Consider the following 19,540-nt stretch of genomic DNA (forward strand, 5'->3'; position numbering starts at 1 on the left):
ATACAATATCACATAAATTAGTGTGAATATGAATACAAACTGACATGAACATAATTATCGAAAATTTATAAATAAATTACTTTAAATAGTACAATAATAATATATATTTGTGTACAATTTTACTTTATTCTAGATCATTCAAAGTAAAGCCAACCCACCACCCAAAGTTTAAATAATACCATTTAGCCCACTGCCCATGCATAAGACTACTACTATATATAGACTTGTTTATATTGATAATTTCATCACTCTTAATTAATTTCCACAAATAATAGTCATCTTAATTATTTTTCACACAAAAATTTAAAAAATATGGCTGGCTTTAAGAAATTATTGGCAACTTTTTTTCTTGTGCTAATGCTGGTTTTTGCTGCTGGTATTTTTCTTTTGACTTAAACATTTGATTTTACTTATGTTACAATTAGCTAGTTTTTTATTTTATTATATATATATATATATATATATATTCTGAAAAATGTTATCCAAATCAACGTATTTTTCTCAAAATTAAGGAAAATGACTTGCCTACAAAAATTAAGGAAATATTTACAAAACTCTCCTCCATTTAAATTACATTTTTTTTTAGGAAAAACAACAATTTTAAAAAAATATTTTCAATTTTAAAATTTTATTTTTTTACCCAATCGCTGACCCTCACCCACCCACCATCAGCCAGCTCCCCCTCCCCAAAAAAATAATTTTATTTTTAAAAAATATTTTCAACATTAAATTTTTATTTTTAAATTCCTACCTCCCTCCTCCCTCCCCCCTCCCCCCGCAAGCCCCCACCTACCCCCAACCTCCAAAAAAAAATTAATTTTGTTTTTTAAAAATACTATAAACTTCAAATTTCTATTTTTTCACTCCTATCCCCTCCCCCGACCCCACCACCACCATCCCAAAAAAAATTGTTTTTAAAAAATATTTTCAATTTCATAAATTATTTCTTACTCTAATAAAAATAAAAGATGTCTCTCAAAAACATTTTTCATACACATATCAAACACTAACAATCATTTCCGTAAAATATTTTCTACTCACCAACCAAACATAAGAAAATAAGTCCAAAATCTACCTATTTTTCAGGAAAACATCTTTCATACCAAACACACCCCTTATATATACTACTAACAAAATAAATACTATTATTATTATAATTTAACTTATTATAACAAATTTACGTTTATCGTAATTTTTACAGAACTGACAGAGGCAAGAACTTGTGAGTCTCAAAGTCACAGGTACAAGGGGCCGTGCGTGAGGAAGAACAATTGTGCTAATGTCTGTAAGACTGAAGGCTTTAGCGGCGGTCACTGTCGTGGGTTCCGCCGCCGTTGCTTCTGCACTAAACATTGCTAAATTAATTGATATTATTTCACGAATTAATTAATATTTTATTTGAGTGTTTTTTTTCTAAATAAAAAAATAACAGAGGTGTGATTTTTTTTTTGGTTTTCGTCGTTTGATTTTGATGTTATCGCAAAAATAAGTAAGAAATCAACATGTACTCGGAAATTGATCTTTTCAATTTCTGAAATTTGATGGTTTTGGATAATTAGTTGAGTGTGTTGTTATTTGAGTCAAAGTTTTGTCTATTTATTTACACAAGCTGTTAAGCTCATTTTGACTTTTTATTTTAACTTTTTAAATTTAATAACTAGCAAAAAATGAAATTAACTGGGAAATATTAAATATCGAAAAAGTTATATGTGAAAATTCAAACAAAAAAAATAATTTTGGAATAATAGTTGTTGAGTAAACTGATGACCCTAACTTCGTACCTAAATTATTGGTTGTTGATCACAGGACCTTCCTCGACTATCACTTATCACGAACTCATATTAAAATACTATTTAGAGAAATATAACATGTTACGTGATATTGAAATCTAAAAACACTTGCAAAACGGTCTAAGTGGTAGTACACGTAAATTGTATTGTGACACGTGGATCCAATTTTATGACTTTTTTTTATATATATATATCTTTCACGTGTCTCAAACATTTTGCTACATCTTCAATCGGGGATTATGCTCTAAAAGGAATTATAGTTCAAGGGAATAACATAAACAAGTATTAGTTTAGGTGTGAAACTCGTAAAATGACGACGTTTCAGAAGGATTGTAACCTATTTAGGGCCCATTTGGATGGGCTTAATAAAAGCAGCTTTAAAAAAGTACTTTTAAAAGTGCTGAAACTTATTTTTAAAATAAGCAGTTATGCGTTAGGAAAAAAAAGGGCTGAAGTTGCTGTGCCAAACGTGAAAATGGAAAAATGAAAGAAAGAAATGTTAGGGTTATGTGGGTAATTTGGAGATTGTATAAAAATATTAAGGGCAAAAAGATAAAAATATGGTCAACTTAAAACAGCAAAAGATAAAGCACCCCTATCCCAGCTTTTAACTTTTGGCTTAAAATAAGTTTTTTTAAACTTAAAATAAGTTATTTTGAGTATTGTCAAACAGCTAAATAAGTCAAAAACCAGATTTTAAGTCAATTTGACCAGCTTTTAAGCTGAGCCAAACAGGCTCTTACTCTTTATTTTTCCTTCATTTCCCTTCAATCCAAGGAAATGACTATTTTGAATTTTGGGCCTGGAATCGACCCAATAATGATGGGCTTTGTCACTTGTCCAAATCATAAAAATGGGCTGCTAAAATAAAAATTGAAATTCTTTTTTTTTTCTTATTAAGAAGTTTAATACTTTATAATTATCCGACAATAATAATTAACGTTCTCCCAAAGTGAATTTTCACGGGCATAGCTCAGTTCTTTGGTTATCTAAACATAACGTTATCCCAAAGTGAATTTTCACGGGCAAATCTTAGCAGCTCAGTTAGTTGGTTATCTAAACTTTCATCTTACTTACTGTGTGAGTGTTCAGTTACCTACCTTATAATCACCATCATTGTTAGCGGATTAGAGTGTATGCAAAAAAAATTTTGTGAGGTGTGAGTGATAGAGAGTTGATGTGGAGGAAAAAAAATATTGTCACTTGGATGAAAATACAAGATTAATTTGAGGGTGTCATAGTTCAAAGCACTAAGATTATCGATCGACATGAATTGGAATTAGATTGTTCGATTTTTTCTTAATCCTTAACCAAAATTCATGGGTTGGAAAAGAGATAATTTAATTTTCCTCGACCCTTAACCAAAAAGTCTAATGTATTCAAACTCTTAGAAATGATTCTATGGCATAAAATTTATCTCATATATAGTCAATATACATGATATACATATTTTTAATTAATCGAATATTCTCGAATGGACTTAAACGCACATAACTAAAAACCTAGTCTTTTAGGTTACTAGTTGCCTTTCTTACTTTATAGTTCCTATCTATACAATACTCAAATACTTCAGTAAGAACTCATAATTTAGTTAAGTAAAATATTCGATGCGGATAAATTTTTTTCATGACTAAATAATATAATCCGTCAGGGTCAAGAATGGGACGAATTAAGGGCATAGACTACGAATAACTTTTATCGCTAAACAGTAATAATGCAAATTTTTCATATCAAAGTCAATGTTGCCAACTTGTTAACCTTCCATTGTGTGAATTGCATAGAATGCTATATTTGACAAAAATAGACCATAGGATTCTCAACTAGACTCTAAGTCCTTTGAAAAATAATTAGCAAATAATTAATAATCATGCATGTGATTATATAGCTGTGATATTTGACCTTGTTACAATTATTTATGTTACAATTATTTATGTTGAATAATATTCCTACCTAAAAGGCTTAAATTAGAGCTTTTTCCAATTCTCTAGGTAACATTCTATCCCTTTTTTGTTTAATTATTCAAACAAGGCTACTAATTTGGTCAATTATAATTTGACCAAATGAGAAAACACAACTTTTATTTTGTCAAAGATCAATTTATAGTAGCTAGGAGGGTTGTTTGTCATAATCTCTCATGCAAATATATAGATTTTATAAATTATAAAAAGGGGAATTTGCATCTAAGGGTGTGCTAGGTTTTCATGGAAAATATTTGTTTTTTTTTAAAAAAAATAAAATACTCCATCTGTTTTAATTTATGTGACGCTTTACGTTTTTTAAGAGTCAAACAATTTAAGTTTAACCGAAAGTTTGCGTGTGAAATCTTTTATTTTTTTTAAATGAAATTTATATATTTGTTAAACTACGTAAAAAGTAATATAAGACACAATAATTGACAATTCAAAATACTTAAAAGAGATATAAAAAATTTACGATCAAAGTTAGACTTGTTTGAATCTCGAAATTCAAAAAAGGCCACATAAATTGGGACAAAGGGAGTAATACGTTTCTTATGTATGTTCTAGTGTTTGATAAGTAAGCAAAAAAAAAATCAGAGGAAAATATTTTTCAACGATGGATCAATCAAACATGAGAAATTTAAATATATTTTTCTGAAAAATATATTCAAATTAAAAACACCCGTATATTCTGAAATACAATAAAAGTGTTTTAGTTTTTTTTTTTTTAATAATTTCAATGTGTTTCATATTATAATCATACAAAGTATGGTTACTTATACTGATCTTTTAGATGAGCTACTATCTAAATGTATAAAATCATTTATTTATTATTAGAATATACAGAAATTGAACTGAATGAATATTTTATATTTGTACTTTTTTATATGGGAACCTAATAAAGAAAAAAATTTAAAGGTTTTCAAAGCAAGGTAATAATTTATGATTATTTCTTCAAATTAGCATAATATAAGAAATTAAATGTCACATCAAATATCCATAATTGACCTATTTTATGCACGAGTGTTTTATCATAATGTTGCAAATCTAGTTTTGTCAAAGTTGTTAGCTCCTTCATTATTGGCTCATTTCATGCACATATTAATAAAATTTAATAAATAAATTATAGAGCTAGGGACGTAATGAATTCATTCATAATTTTTTTCATCGAAAAATTATAATATTATAAATTATTAAAATTGTTGTTTATGTATATAATGATATTGTGTTCCCTTTGCTTGATAATCCGTTATGAAGTCTGACTTTGTGAAACATGACTTTATCTTATATTTATTTTCTTATCTATCGAATTGTCGTGGAAATCTTCGCTCAGAGGAGCTTGGGTGATAGTTTGTGTCTCGAAAAATCTCAAGTAATTTACGCTCTTGTTTAATCAAATATTTAGAAGTTAGAAACTTTAAACGTGAGAAATGAACTTGTAATTTTGTGATTTTTTAAATTTGAAATTGTATTAGGATATGTGAATTTTTTTTAAAAAAAATTGTGTGATTAAAAATATTTAAAAATCAAACTTCCTAATTAAATAAATATTCGAAGATAATTATTTAAAATGTATAACCAACATATCTATATAAATATTTACAAGATATTTGACGGTTATTATAACTCCACGAAACATGAATAATATTCACAATTTTCAAATTTACTAAAAGTCTTCACTTATTAATCATGACATTTCCACGTTAAAGTATATTTCTTTATATCACCTCTGAGTTTTGTTATACAAATATAAATTAGAAATATGGGCGACTCAATGTGATCGGGGATCTAAAGCGAAATTTAATTGAGATTTAAAAAATTTCATACCTATTATTTAAAAATTATTTTTCTAATTATTTAGATTCAAATTATTACTTTAACTTTTTTATACATGATTTTTTTTAATTTTAGATAAGATTTTATAAATTCATTACTGAAACATATCCCTTTGCTGAAGCAATCATTATATTAAGTGTTAACATAATTCTATAAGTACTAAGTTGACAAACTTTAAGCAAAAATAAGAGTTAGAATCATAAAATTCGATTCATGACGTTGATAATTTGATATAGCTTACTTTGATTGAAAAGTTAAGTAAAAAAAAATTGTGATCCACTTTGTTCAACACAGTTCGACTAATGATTCGGATATTTGATAGAGTATTACTTTTAATTTAGGAAAGATTTGGGGAAAAATGCAATAGGAGTTTTAAAATAAATAAATAATGTAAATGTTAGCAAAGAAATGTAATAGGACAAAATAATGTTTTCTTGAACTTTTCTATTTGAGTGGATTAAAAAGAATTATATATATATATATATATATATATATATATATATATATATATATATATATATATATATATATATATCCCAAAATTGGGGGCTTAAGGCATATGCTTTTAATTTTTATAAGTAAGAGTTTTTTGGCAAAAGGACATACTTAAATCATCCAACTTCCTAACAACAATAATATAATATTCGGTGTATCACGTAAGTGGATTTGTAAAGTGTGATATGTACACAATCTTATTCTTATAGTGTGAAAGGTGAACGATTCTTTTTGATAGACTGTCGACTCAAGTAAAACATACAAAATCAAATATTTAAAAAGGAAATATAGTGATACCAAAGAATCCATATTGAAGATAATAAAGACGAAAATACAATAGCAACAACAAATAATACAAAAACCGAAGCAAAAAAGACAACCTATAAAATGGGTAACTTTTGAATCGTCAATATATTCTACGTTTTTTTAACACCAGAATAACCCACCGCCACTAGTATATTATATTCATAGCATACCATATGATTAAAAAAGTTAGGGTGTACGTAATGCTTACCATATTTCTTAGGAATATTGCATGTCAAGGTTTGACAAAATTTCAAGTACTTTTCCAAATTAAAGAGTATGTATAATTAATTATAATTCATGTATGTTGCTAAATTCAATCACTGTCTTACCTAATTTGGTGTCTAACTTTGATCAAGAGTCAAAAATCATGGGCCCTATTACATTCTATTCTTAATTTAATTTGATAATTATGGCCTTAATTAAACACTTGAGCAAATTGATTTACAAGATATGTATGGTTATACAAATATACATATACTTTCATACTTATATACAATATATACTTTGATAGTATATATATTATATATATTGAGCATATTTACAAATTAGTTGATCGAAAATATATATATTCATAACTTTTCGAGAGGATAGTATCGATAATTTATTGTTGGGAAATTCCACTATATGGTTATTAATATTTCTAAGTAAGTTGGTTTATAAGTTGATGTTGTTACTTATAAATTTGTCGAATTATATATTTCGCAGAAAATAATTATACTGGTCATTATTTTTTGTCGGGATAAAACAGAGAAAATATATAATAAGTTGAATTTCAGAAAAGATAAAACATAAATGATCTCAATTTACTCATTTGATATATGCATAATAGACGTGGATTCAAGATTTAGAAAAGCTAAACATAAATGACCAAGCTACTCATTTAATATCAGACGCCGATTCAAAATTTAAAGTTTATGAATTATATTTGTAACTATTATAGATAGAAGTCAATTCAAGATTTAAAATTTATGAATTATATTTGTAACGATTCTAAACGATAATATAGAACAAGATTATTTTTCCTATTCTCTTCTTATTTTCTTAACCTCTCTACCCTACAAAAGAAAAAACTATACTTACATACTACCATTTTCAAACTTTACCGATAAAATTAAGTTGAACATGTTAACGTTATCGCCTTTAAATCTTACTTTTTATCTCAATTAAACAAATATGTAAAAAAAAATTATATTTTCCAGTCCATGTTTGACAAAAATTGTACATTAAATTTATGGTCATAAAAAAGACAAAAGTGCAATACAACACTACTTTAAATTTAAAAACAAGACAAAATAATAGTAAGACAAATATGAAACCCTAGATTACTCAAAAAGACAAAAAAAATTACATAGAAGTTACAATACACTTAAGTTACTGGAGTGTTTCTCTAATATCAACATGAACAAAAAGACAAAATAATAATAACAACAAAAAAAAAAAAAAGATAGAGAGAAACACTACAGTAAAAAAAGTAAAAATTCACCCCTTACTATATGACTTGATAAAATTTCAAAATTTCACCTAAGGGGGAGAATTTAATATTCTTGTAGTAAAAAAGTTTCATAATGCAATAGATAGATTAAGATTAACATTTTGTTTTTCAGATGAAGATTGCCAAATATTCAAGTTTAAGCCTCCTGAGTATGAAGAAATTGTTTCACTAATCTCACTTATTATCGACGATGCGTTGCTTCTCTGAGTCGTAGGACGATGCAATGAGAGAGACAACGATAATCCACGTTCATCATCATCTTCTCGAACATTATCTATCTTCATCGAATCCTCAAATTTGAATCTCTTCAAAGAATCTCTATTTGAATCTTGTGTCTTCAATACCTAAGAAAAAAAAGATTGATACACGTACTATCAGTATAATTTAACATGTTAAAACTATGTATACACGTACTATCAGTATAATTTAACATGTTAAAACTATGTAGATGGTTAATTTTTTTTTGAACAAGTTCAAAGCCATAATGTCTTTTTATATTTCATGTAATATGAAAATATTAAAATATCTTAATATAAGAAACTAGTGAAAAAAAAATGTACCAAAAATGACTACTCATTACTTATTAAATAACATATGGTCCACTAAATTAAATGCACTGCTGCTTTCATATTTGTACCATACTATATTGTATTAAATACCACTTGGATTTTTTGGTTATAATATAAGATATCAAAGTGATTTTTGAAATATTCTTCAATTTCCTTTCCACATTTGCATGGTTTTCTAAATGTACTATATGTTAACAACCAGAATTTTTTTGTCAAAATGCTGAGGTTATTGTATGAAGAAAATACAAAAAACTTAGGTAAGTATAGGAAGACTAATTAATATTGAAATATAATTTGCAAAACATGGAAATTCCATTTCCCTAACATCATGTCAAAACATGACAAATGCACAATAAATACATACCCAACAACCCATCCAAGAAATATAATATATATATATGTTTGAAATTCTATATATCGACGTAGACATATTTAAACAATCAGATCACTTAAAATATACAACAATAGGTCAATATACACGAGCAATTTAGTGATGAAGTTTGTTGCTAATTCCACTTTTTTGTACTTATTATTATGTTGAAACTTAGTATTAGTTTTCCAAAATTTGTTCTCCTATATGTCATGGAAACAACTCTCATCAATTAGTGTATCAAGCTTGTTTTTTTTTTCTTCTTTTCGAAAAAAAAAATAAAATAATTTTTTCAAAATAAATAAATAAATTAGAAAGTAGGAAAAAAACAAGAGAAGAGAAAGCAACATTAACTTTATCTGTCAACTACTTACTAGTGTACCTAATACCCTATAGAATGAAGACTTAATAGGCTTTGCCAGTTGTAGACACCATGTTGAAGATTTAAGCAAAGAATTTACTGGCAAAGTTAGACAAAAAGAAGAAAAAAAAAAGTATGATGTATGAATATAGTTGGAACTTCAAAGAAGACCTAAATAAAATATTATTATTTAGGATATCCATCACAATTTACGTGACACTTTTAGAAAAAATAAATTAGATTAGATTAACTCAATACTCTTTCTGTCTAAATTTACGTTGCACATTGTCAGTTCAAAATAGTATGATACATTCCTATACTGCATATTATATTACTCCCCTCCTTCTTATTTTATGTGACATTTTTCACATTTCGACATTCAAATGAGTTTATCTCTAACGGTAAATTTTTCATAGATCCTTCTAACATTTTGAATTGTCAATTATTATGACTTAATAGTATTCTTTACGTAATTTACAAATATATAAATTTCATTTTAAAAAATTTAAAGATTCCATGCGTCAAACGATTTCACATAGATTTAACACGAAAGAAACTATAGAAAAAAGAATTATACACATAGCAAATTCTTTCATGCAATAGGATGTTATACGTTAAAATATTAATCAAAGTTCACGTAATTTGAATCTCAAGCGAGAAAAACCTAGTAATTTGCTAGCTTCGACTCAAAAAGTCTTTTTTATCAAGTATAGGAATTCAGAACTTATATACTAAAATAAAATTCTGACTACGCCTCTGGTTACACAAATAGTACACTCAACCTTATGTTATATAGTTAAAAAAAAGCTGCAAAAAAGGAAACAACCCCTACTATTTCTACTAGTACTACTACCAAGAATTATAACTAGCAGTTAAATTTGAACAAACCAAAAAAAAAAAAAGTATATTGGGATATGTACCTTGAAAAATAGAGATTCTTGAAGTTCATTGCTTGTTGTGAGAGGATTAAAGATATGAGTAGTACTATTGCACAATGGTTGTGTTGTTTCATTTTTCTCAGTATTATAATCATTTCTACTGTTGTACTCATTGCTCACTGCTTCACGTATGCTGCACCTCTCTATTCTAGCTCTGTATAAAAAAAATTATTCATCAAACAAATTGTTATTTTAATAGTTACTAATAATGTAACTTTTGTGTTGCTCGGAGTCTTCAAAAATATAATTAAATGTGTATAGTCTTATAGTTTTTTATATTATGTCATAAGAGAACGAAATACTTTTGAAGAGTCGGAATAAAAATGTGTAATTTATTTCTATGTTGTTTAGACTCTTAGAATTATTGTCGATGAATCAAATCCTTTAAAAGTTACTAATTTGTATTTTGAAGAATTGACATGGGTGTGTGACGATATTTTTGAAAAGACTAATACAGGTGCAATCATATTTATGAAGGGTTTGAGAAATATTAGTCGTTATATTATTCCATGAGATTATTTTATTTCACCTTTCCATATGAATCAACATAAAAGAATCTTTAAAATCTGATAGAATATATTGTTATTATTATATTTATTGATATGATGGTGTAGAATTTCTTTTAGATTATCAATATAAGACTCTGAAAAAAGTTAACAAGGAAAGATAATAATGCCATATCAAAGTGCATAAATGCAAAATCCTTTTTGTTTCTTAGCACAAACACTTTATTATTATTATAAGACATGGGAAACTGAGACCAACAAAAGAGTACAAAATCACCTTTTTGTTGGTTGAACACTGTTAAAGTATGGTGTAGAATCTGTTCTCTTCATATTGGGGTTGCTGCTAAAAGATAATGGATATTGGTAAACCAAAAGCTTTTGTTGTTCAACACACCCTTCATCTTCTTGTTCTTGTTGTTGATAATGACAATCAAGATCCCCTAAACACACTTCTTTACTTGGTTGAATAGTCATTCTCTCTCCTATATGTCAAACACATGAGAAACTCGTTACGAAAATCTCTCAACAATCACAACAATATCACTATTGAAACTATAACGAATCTATCAGAAACAATCTCTTTATTCACACAAGTCTATATACATTTCAATGTGCTAAAACGTTAGTGGTGGAATTATATTGAGTATGTTGTGTTGTGTTGATAGTGAAAAGAAACATGCATTCATTGGGAAAGAAAGAAAGGATATGCAATAAATGAAAGTGAGATATTGTAGATTATTTCTACAAACATGTTTACATGTTAGATATACACAAATGTGAAAAAAGAAAAAGATCAAGAAAGTCTAATAGAGGAAACAAAAAAGATATGGTCAATAACCTATAATGAAAGAACATTTAATATACTAGTGTACTAGTATAGTATAACAAAGAACATTAATATATATATACATACCTTGCTTGTTGACATCACTCTTCATGCTTCTATACATCTATTTTCATGTAAACAAGTGTTACTTATATAATGAAGTCTTAAACTTTGTAAAATAAGAGGGGAAAAAAGGGATGTTTAACCTGAAGATGGCTTTTGACATGAGAAATAGTAAGTCCTCTCACATCCATCATTTGAAGAACAAGCTTAGGAGTAGCCTCTATACATATGTAAGCACCAAAACAAAAAGTCAAAAACAAGTACAATAACGTTAGGAAAGAAGAATATACGCAGAACTTATCACTAAGTCGCAGAACTTATCACTAAGTCTAGTTCGATAAAAAAAAAAAGATTAGTGAGTTTAAAAACTTACTATCTTGGCCACCAAGTTTTTCAATAGCATGAACAAAACAATGATGAAGATCAGGTGTCCATCTCAAACGAGGAACTTTTGATCTTATATATTGCCTAACACCTCCATTTCTTCCACAATTTCCCATTTTTTTTTTGTTTTTAGCTCAAATATCAAAAAGGGTGTCTCCAAGACTCCTTTTTTATCACAAAAATTCAAAGGGGTATGATCAAGACTCAATTTTTACCTCAAAAATCACTTCAAAATCCAAAAGGGTATGATCAAGACTCCTTTTTTAACCTCAAAAATCACTTCAAATATCAAAAAGGGTATCTTCAAGATTCCCTTTTTTCCACATTAAAACACTTTAAAATCAAAAAGGGTATGATCAAGACTCTATTTTTACCTCAAAAACCACTTCAAAATATCAAAAGGGTATCTTCAAGATTCCTTTTTTTCCACAAAAATCACTTCAAAATCCAAAAGGGTATGATCAAGACTCCATTTTTCCCACAAAAAACACTTCAAAATCCAAAAGGGTATATCACCAAGACTCCTTTTTTCCCACAAAAACCACTTCAAAACCCATAAGGGTATCTTCAAGACTCCATTTTTACCTCAAAAATCCAAAAAGGTATCTCCAAGATTCCTTTTTTTCCACAAAAATCACTTCAAAATCCAAAAGGGTGTCTTTAAAACTCCTTTATGAATGAAGAAAATAAGAAGAATCTTTTTTTCCCTATATAGAGGATGAACAAGAAGGTGATATTTGAAGTTAGAAAAGAGTAGGTATTTTGGCAATCCCGTTGGAAATGTCTAGGTTTAAAGCAACCAAAAAAATAAATATAATTATTACTTTTACCTGTAGAAAGAGAAAAAGAAAGATCACGAGAAAATGAAATTCCAAATATTTTCACTCTGTCTGCAAAGCAAAAAAAAATATATAAAAAAAAAATTGTAATATGTCTATATATGTATTTTGTTTTCACTCTGATAAAGAGAAATGATTACAAATATACAAATAGTAGAAGCAACTGATCCGCTGATACTTTGACTCTCTTTGCTTTCTCATCATCACATATGCCCACCATACATATTACTCTCCTCCGTCCGTCTCATTTTACGTGACATAATAAATACTTATTATTCGATTTTAAGTTTTCAAATTTTTAATACAATAATTTAGCGTCTTATTTTATGTGACATAATAGATACTCGATCTTAAGTTTTCAAATTTTAAATTCAATAGTTTAGTTATTCAATATAGTATGGTATTTAGTAAATATCATATTGAAGTTATAGCTGATTACTTGAATTATTTTTAATGTAAGGGGAGAATATTTTAGTCGTTAAACTTGTACTTCCTCCGTCTCTAATTACTTATCCATTTTTTCTTTTATAGTTATTTTTAATTACTTGTTCATTTCCACAAATCAAGAAAAAACATTCTTTTTTTACCTATTATACTCTCAATTAAATGACTAACTATTTCAAAAATGTAAAAAAAATAAATTATCAACTTTATAATTAATAGAGGTAAAATGATAAATTCAATATGCTAATAATTATTTTTTTAATAAATGAAAAACTAAATAGGGTCAGAGAGAATATTACTCAGATGAACATACGATATATGCCTTTCATTAAATATATAATGCGATATTTGGTTATAAATATCAATTAGTAGTAGTGTCTCATACTAAACTCAAATATGAATATTAAAATTCTCTAGTTTTACTTAGGAATATTATATTAAATACAAATTATTAAAGATATTTGATTCAGTAATTTGATTTTTAGTATTTTACGTCTGATTCTAAATGTTATATATGTTGAGAGCTATATAAGATATAAGGTAAGATAGTCAGATAGAATAAATACGTCTATTTATTCAATTTTATTACTGTCTTTTTAAATGGATAATTTTGTGTGTCTTTTAAGTTTTTTTTTTTTTTGTTCATTTATGTAAGGATTTTGTATTTTGTTATATTTTTTTTAATTTTTTTTTTTAAATATTGAAGCATTCCTTGATATTTTCTCTATTTATAAAAAAAATAACAATTCTTATTTCACATTATAATTAGTCAGGTAGACCGACATTACATGTACAAGATACCACGTTTTACTCAACTGAATACACATGTTGCTTATTCGATTAAATAAATAGAAATATTAGTATAAATTAATGTGTTTGGTCAATAATCTGTCTTTTAAAAAATAAAAAAATTAATTAACGACTATCAATCATAAATGCAGTTCATAACATTAAGATAATCAAATAATTAACATTTATTATAAACCATAGTGTAAATAGAATTGTATTTTACATAATAAAATGAATATAGACGATTTAGACTATCCATCTACTGATATATAGTTATTATTGTCTATTTCCCACTTCAATTTCCTTAATCTTAATTATATTAACAAAATTAAGAATTATTTAATCAAAATCAATGGTAAAACAATCTCAAAGAGGAACAAATATTTCTACGAAGTATTCATCTATTTTTAGTCAGAGATCTATAAAGTTGTCTTTAATATGGAGTATTTACTCATATCAAACGCTACGTCAATTCCCCCCCAACCCAAACCCCCCAATTCCGTCTTCACCTCTTTTTAGATATGAATTTGATCGCAAAACAAATATTAAACACTGCATAAAATTCCTCAACTCCCTTAGATTCAAGGCGGGGAGAATCAAAAACATAAGCCCTCCCTTCCAAGAAAAATAATAAATATAGTCTTACGCTATTATAAGGAGAAATATTCTTTCTGTTTAAATTTATGTCGTACGATTTTTTTCAGTTTATAAAAAAAAAAAAAAAGGAATGATCACATTTTAATAATTAAAAACAATTGAAATCTAATTTTTATGTTTTTAATGTAAAACTATCTATTTTTTTCCAATATCAAATTAAATAATATCACAAAAATTACGACGATGAAATATTAGAGTCAAGAAAAAATAGCTCTTTTTCTCTTTTTTTTTCAAAAAGTCAAGACTCAAGACAGACAAAAGTCAACTTTACCTAAAAGAAAGGCAAAAGATAAAAGAAAGAGTCCAAACAAAGAAAAAGTCATCAAAGGACAAATTAGAAACTAATCAATAAAATCCTGACCGTTCAATAGATTTCTTGTATTGGAATCAACGGTAGAAAGACGAAGAGAGATTAAGGACAAGATGGTAAATTAGTCAAAAGACGAATTTGTTAGCCGGTGCCAATTATTTGAAAAATCAAACTACCCATAAAATAAAAAATAAAAACTTATTTTCTTGCACTTTAACTGCCAATGTTGAAATTTTTCCAACTAATATAAATTGGGCAACTTTCACATATAGCAAATAAAAAATTCATATTTGTATAATATAGCAAACTTTACATAATTGCGCTCCATAGCAAACATAAAAACTGTATAATTCGCTATACATATATAAGTGTATAATTCGCTGGCCTAAATTGTATAATTCGCTGGCCTATTTCGCTGCAATTATATAATTTGTTTTGCATATAGTTGAATCGAATTAAAATGTATGTATATTGCATAATTATAAGTGTATAGCAAGAAGATATATGTTTTTCTCGCTTTATACAAAAACAGAAACACAATATATACACTTCTGTTGTATAAAGCTAGAGAAAATTGTATTTCACTGCAATTGTATAATTAGTTGGCCTTTTTCTCTGCAATTTTTGAAGTAAAATGTTTGTAAATTGTATAATTAAGTGTATAACACGAAGATATACATTTTTGCATGTGTATATACAATTTTCTCTCGCTTTATACAAAACAGAAACAGAATTATACACTTATGTGTATAAAGCGAGAGAGGCGAGCGAGAATGGAGAGTGGCGAGCGAGATTCCTGGGAGAGAGACGCTGGCAAATTTTTAGATAATGTTTGCTATGGAGCACAATTAAATCAAACCCTAGCTATTCCATTTAATTTAGGTTATTAATTTGCTAATTTATACAATTTTCCCATTTATATTAATTTTTTTAAATATTGCATATTATTTGCTATAAACATAAAAAAAATACAAATGTATCGCTATATTATTTGAAATTGTTGAATATTTATCATTTGTTATGCTTTTTGATTGACGATAAAAAAAACTAGAATATATTTAGAATACTCTGTATATTATTTATTGCACTTTTTGGTTGTTTTTTTTTCCTACGAGCTTATATTACTAATAATGCTACTAGATTTTTATCAAGTTTTATTTCATCTTTCTAGGAAATTTCGATTAAGATAATCAAATATCTAATTTTGATCATTTGAAGAACATTTTAAACAAATTTTCCCTCAACTTCGTTGGAGAGTTCTCTATATTTTCACAAAAATCACTCTCCAGCTATTATAATATCATATTTAGTTTTAAAAAGGTAGAATATACACGTTTTTATTTTTATCTTTACGGGATGGAATAATAACTAAATCCTCAGCTCAAAAGAATTATAATTAAAGTATGATCACAAGGAAAACAGCGATAGCAAGGTGAATAGCACGTAACGTATAGTTGAAAAAAAATGAAATCTAGAAGATGAAAAGAAGAGACTAACCCCTGCCTCTCCTGCATAAAAATACGATAATATTCAACTATATATTATCCTTCTATGTTTATTATGTTTATAACTTCTTATCTAGAGTTATATTTTCGTTGAAATAAAATGTGTTATACTATATTTTATTGCCTCCACTTAATCTTTTTAGTCCTACTTAATTCTAACTGTCCTCAAACATGTTATAATTAACCTCTAACACCTCTTTATTGATGTATTTGCGCAGTTAAACGTCTTTACATGTCTAAACCTTCTCATCCTCATTTTCTTCTTCTAGTCTTTCACAAATTCTACATAACTTGCTTTAATCATATTTGTCTTAATATGCACATGCATACATTTAAGCATTATCATTAAGTCATAGTGATACATTGTTATCACATAGTACCCCCTTTGATCCGATAGGATGTGCGATATCATGATCAATTTTCTCTTTTTTTTTTTTTAAATTATAGATTTCAGTTATTTAAAATTTTATTTTTCGTCTATGACTTGTATATCTCTCATATATACACTTCATATGTAAACAACATTAAACTTGCACTCTCATTATCTTTGATCCTCCAACATGCTTCTTGTTGATAAATATATAACATCATTTGTAGATAACATATATCACGATACCTCCTTCGAATATATCACTTATATTTCTAAATAAAGTTAGATATACCCTTGATCAAGGATAGAATTGTCATTTCAATCTATATAAAGTGTTGTGTTACCCTAAAAGGGACAGTAATCATACATTGCTTTGATATACCCTTTGTATAAAATACAACAAATACAAAAAGCCATTTGTGCATTAAATTCTTCTTCCAAATTTTGAAAGAAGAAGCCAAAAATATTAAACTACTGTAAAATATATTTTTTTTTGAAATGACTGGAAAGTGAATTATAGGGATTAACAAAAGATAAAAAAATACAGAGGGGGGTTGGGGGTGGGGGTGGGGGTAGGGGGTGGGGTGGGGGTAGGGAGGGGGCAGAGAAGGAATGATGGATATTCCTGGCTTATTGCAGAGAATGGAATGATGCAAAATTGGAAGAAGTCATAAAGAAGAGAGAGTCAGAAAGACTTTCACAATAACTCCAAATTTATTTTTTTTTACCAAAGTCTTACTACTTTTCTCTGTCCGTCTCAATTTACGTGAACACAATTTAACTTAAGAGAAATCTTTCGAAATATTTTACTCATGTTGCGAGGTTGGGGTAATATTGAAATTTAGCTTGTCAAGTTATAACTAAACTTAAATACAACTCTCGATCATCTATTACATAACATAATAAGTAGTCTCATACTCTTATATGAGCATGTGAATATTAATAAGAAATCGAGAAAAAATATTACAAACAATATCACTCATCTTGCAAAATTAAAGATATATTTAAAATCATTTAGTCAACTAAAAACGCGTTTTTAAAATTGTTATTAATTAAAAAAAAGAAACTAATAAGTGGTACATTCATCAATACTTTTCTAATTCTCTATTTAATTTAACACAGTGATCTCTATATTTTTCTAAAAGAATTAAAATTAAATTATTTTTAATTATAAAAAATAACATTCTTTTGAGATAAGACTTTGGGAAAAAATTGCTATATAAGATGAAACATAAAGGAAAATATACTCCATAAGGTACATAGGACAATTGATATTGGCAGTCACATGACACAACACTTTTTCTCTTTATGTATATTTATTTCACATGTTTTTTTAAAAGAAAAAAAAAATCATTAATTTTTAACATTGCTTGAAATTATTTTCCTGTGAGTTAACAATCTATTAAAAATAATTTATCTACTTTAAAATAGTATTAAATCAGGCTAAAGTATGTTCTCCTTAAATTTAATTTATGAGATTATATTAAGTGAATATTATATTATTATTTTTTTTATATTGAATATTCAGTATCGCTTTAAGACTTGATTAATATTGACTTGTATATACAGAGTACGTAGATGGTAAAATCAAATTCAATTTGTTGAATTTACTTAATATATTTAAGTTTGAACATATATTGACTAGTTTATTCTTTAGTTCAATCCGTTCCAATCGACTAAAAATTAGGTTGATGTATACTTATAAATATTTAATAAAAAATCATTTTTTTTTTCAATTTTCAATATGTTATATATAATCATAATAAATTGTTATGTACTACAATAGTTTTATAAAAATAAGTAATACAATTAAGCTTGATAAAAATTGAATTTGAATTGAGCGTTAATTCATAATGCAATTTATTAATGAACTTATTTTGACTCAATTCATATTGAACCAAGCAAATATTAGATTGAATTGTATCGTGACTCAATTATTATTTCTAACTCATTATGATTAGTCTAAATTTGACTCGATCCATCTAATCTTAACCTTTACTTAAAAATATATTACAATAATTTATTTTATTTTTTTTGTGTATACTAAATTGTAAACACCTATATTTAAGATTCACATTTTTAATTGACCATTGGATACTCTATGTATGGTAGGATAATTGATTGCAATTGGAGTAGCCAACAGATCATCAATTTATTTTTATAGCATAGCCATAGCCCCATATATAGGAGTCACCACACTATATTCTAGGCAATTGTCAATATTGACTCTATATATTCTCATATTTTTATCAAATATTTTATAGGGATGATAATAGTGGATATCCTACTATACTTTATTTAATTAAATATTCATTTATTGAAAATTGTAATATTTTCAAATTAGTTCGTCTCCGTCTCTAGTAATAGGTATCAAGTAATTTTGGCCATATAAATTTTCAGAAGAAATTATCAGTTGTTTTGATCGGTTGAAAATTTGAAATGAGATCTCATGATACTGAATCAACTACTTTAATCACTAATCATTTCGTTCGCTTATTCCTCTCTTTTTTAAAAAAAAATTGAGAAAATATTGAAACGTAACTTTGTATTGTGTCAACATATAGTACGAAGAATAAGTTTAATCATATTTCAATAAATTCATGAAGAAATATATATTCGGTGTAGTTTTTTGAATGTTGTTTTAAAAAGATGAGAGAAATATATATGCAAATCCTATTATTATCTTTTCTTTTTCTTTTTTATTTTTTTTAATTTTTCACTCCATATCTAGT

At 26.8% G+C, this 19,540-nt stretch overlaps 2 protein-coding genes across 2 annotated transcripts; one reads left to right on the top strand and one right to left on the bottom strand.

Annotated features, from left to right (window-relative positions):
• The first annotated feature begins 249 nt into the window (after positions 1 to 249).
• Positions 250 to 1,585, top strand: LOC101255877 (defensin Ec-AMP-D2-like). Its single transcript, XM_010321070.4, has 2 exons — positions 250 to 376; positions 1,202 to 1,585. The coding sequence occupies exons 1-2, from the start codon at positions 313 to 315 to the stop codon at positions 1,357 to 1,359; spliced, it is 222 nt and encodes a 73-aa protein (XP_010319372.2). The 5' UTR covers positions 250 to 312; the 3' UTR covers positions 1,360 to 1,585.
• A 6,093-nt stretch (positions 1,586 to 7,678) lies between these two features.
• Positions 7,679 to 12,826, bottom strand: LOC101255580 (Myb family transcription factor). Its single transcript, XM_004236851.5, has 6 exons — positions 11,884 to 12,826; positions 11,654 to 11,730; positions 11,535 to 11,571; positions 10,899 to 11,103; positions 10,098 to 10,269; positions 7,679 to 8,221 (listed from the first exon to the last, which is right to left on the bottom strand). The coding sequence occupies exons 1-6, from the start codon at positions 12,008 to 12,010 to the stop codon at positions 7,946 to 7,948; spliced, it is 894 nt and encodes a 297-aa protein (XP_004236899.3). The 5' UTR covers positions 12,011 to 12,826; the 3' UTR covers positions 7,679 to 7,945.
• Between the last annotated feature and the right edge of the window lie 6,714 nt (positions 12,827 to 19,540).

Source organism: Solanum lycopersicum, chromosome 4 (assembly GCF_036512215.1).
Source record: "Solanum lycopersicum chromosome 4, SLM_r2.1".
Lineage (NCBI taxonomy): Eukaryota > Viridiplantae > Streptophyta > Magnoliopsida > Solanales > Solanaceae > Solanum > Solanum lycopersicum.

Coding starts and splice junctions, on each gene's coding strand:
- LOC101255580 (XM_004236851.5), bottom strand. CDS start 12,010: ATGGGAAATTGTGGAAGAAATGGAGGTGTTAGGCAATATATAAGATCA. Junction 11,731..11,883: donor AAAACTTGGTGGCCAAGATA/GTAAGTTTTTAA, acceptor ACATATGTATAG/AGGCTACTCCTAAGCTTGTT. Junction 11,104..11,534: donor GAGTGATGTCAACAAGCAAG/GTATGTATATAT, acceptor TTTGACATATAG/GAGAGAGAATGACTATTCAA.
- LOC101255877 (XM_010321070.4), top strand. CDS start 313: ATGGCTGGCTTTAAGAAATTATTGGCAACTTTTTTTCTTGTGCTAATG. Junction 377..1,201: donor AATGCTGGTTTTTGCTGCTG/GTATTTTTCTTT, acceptor TAATTTTTACAG/AACTGACAGAGGCAAGAACT.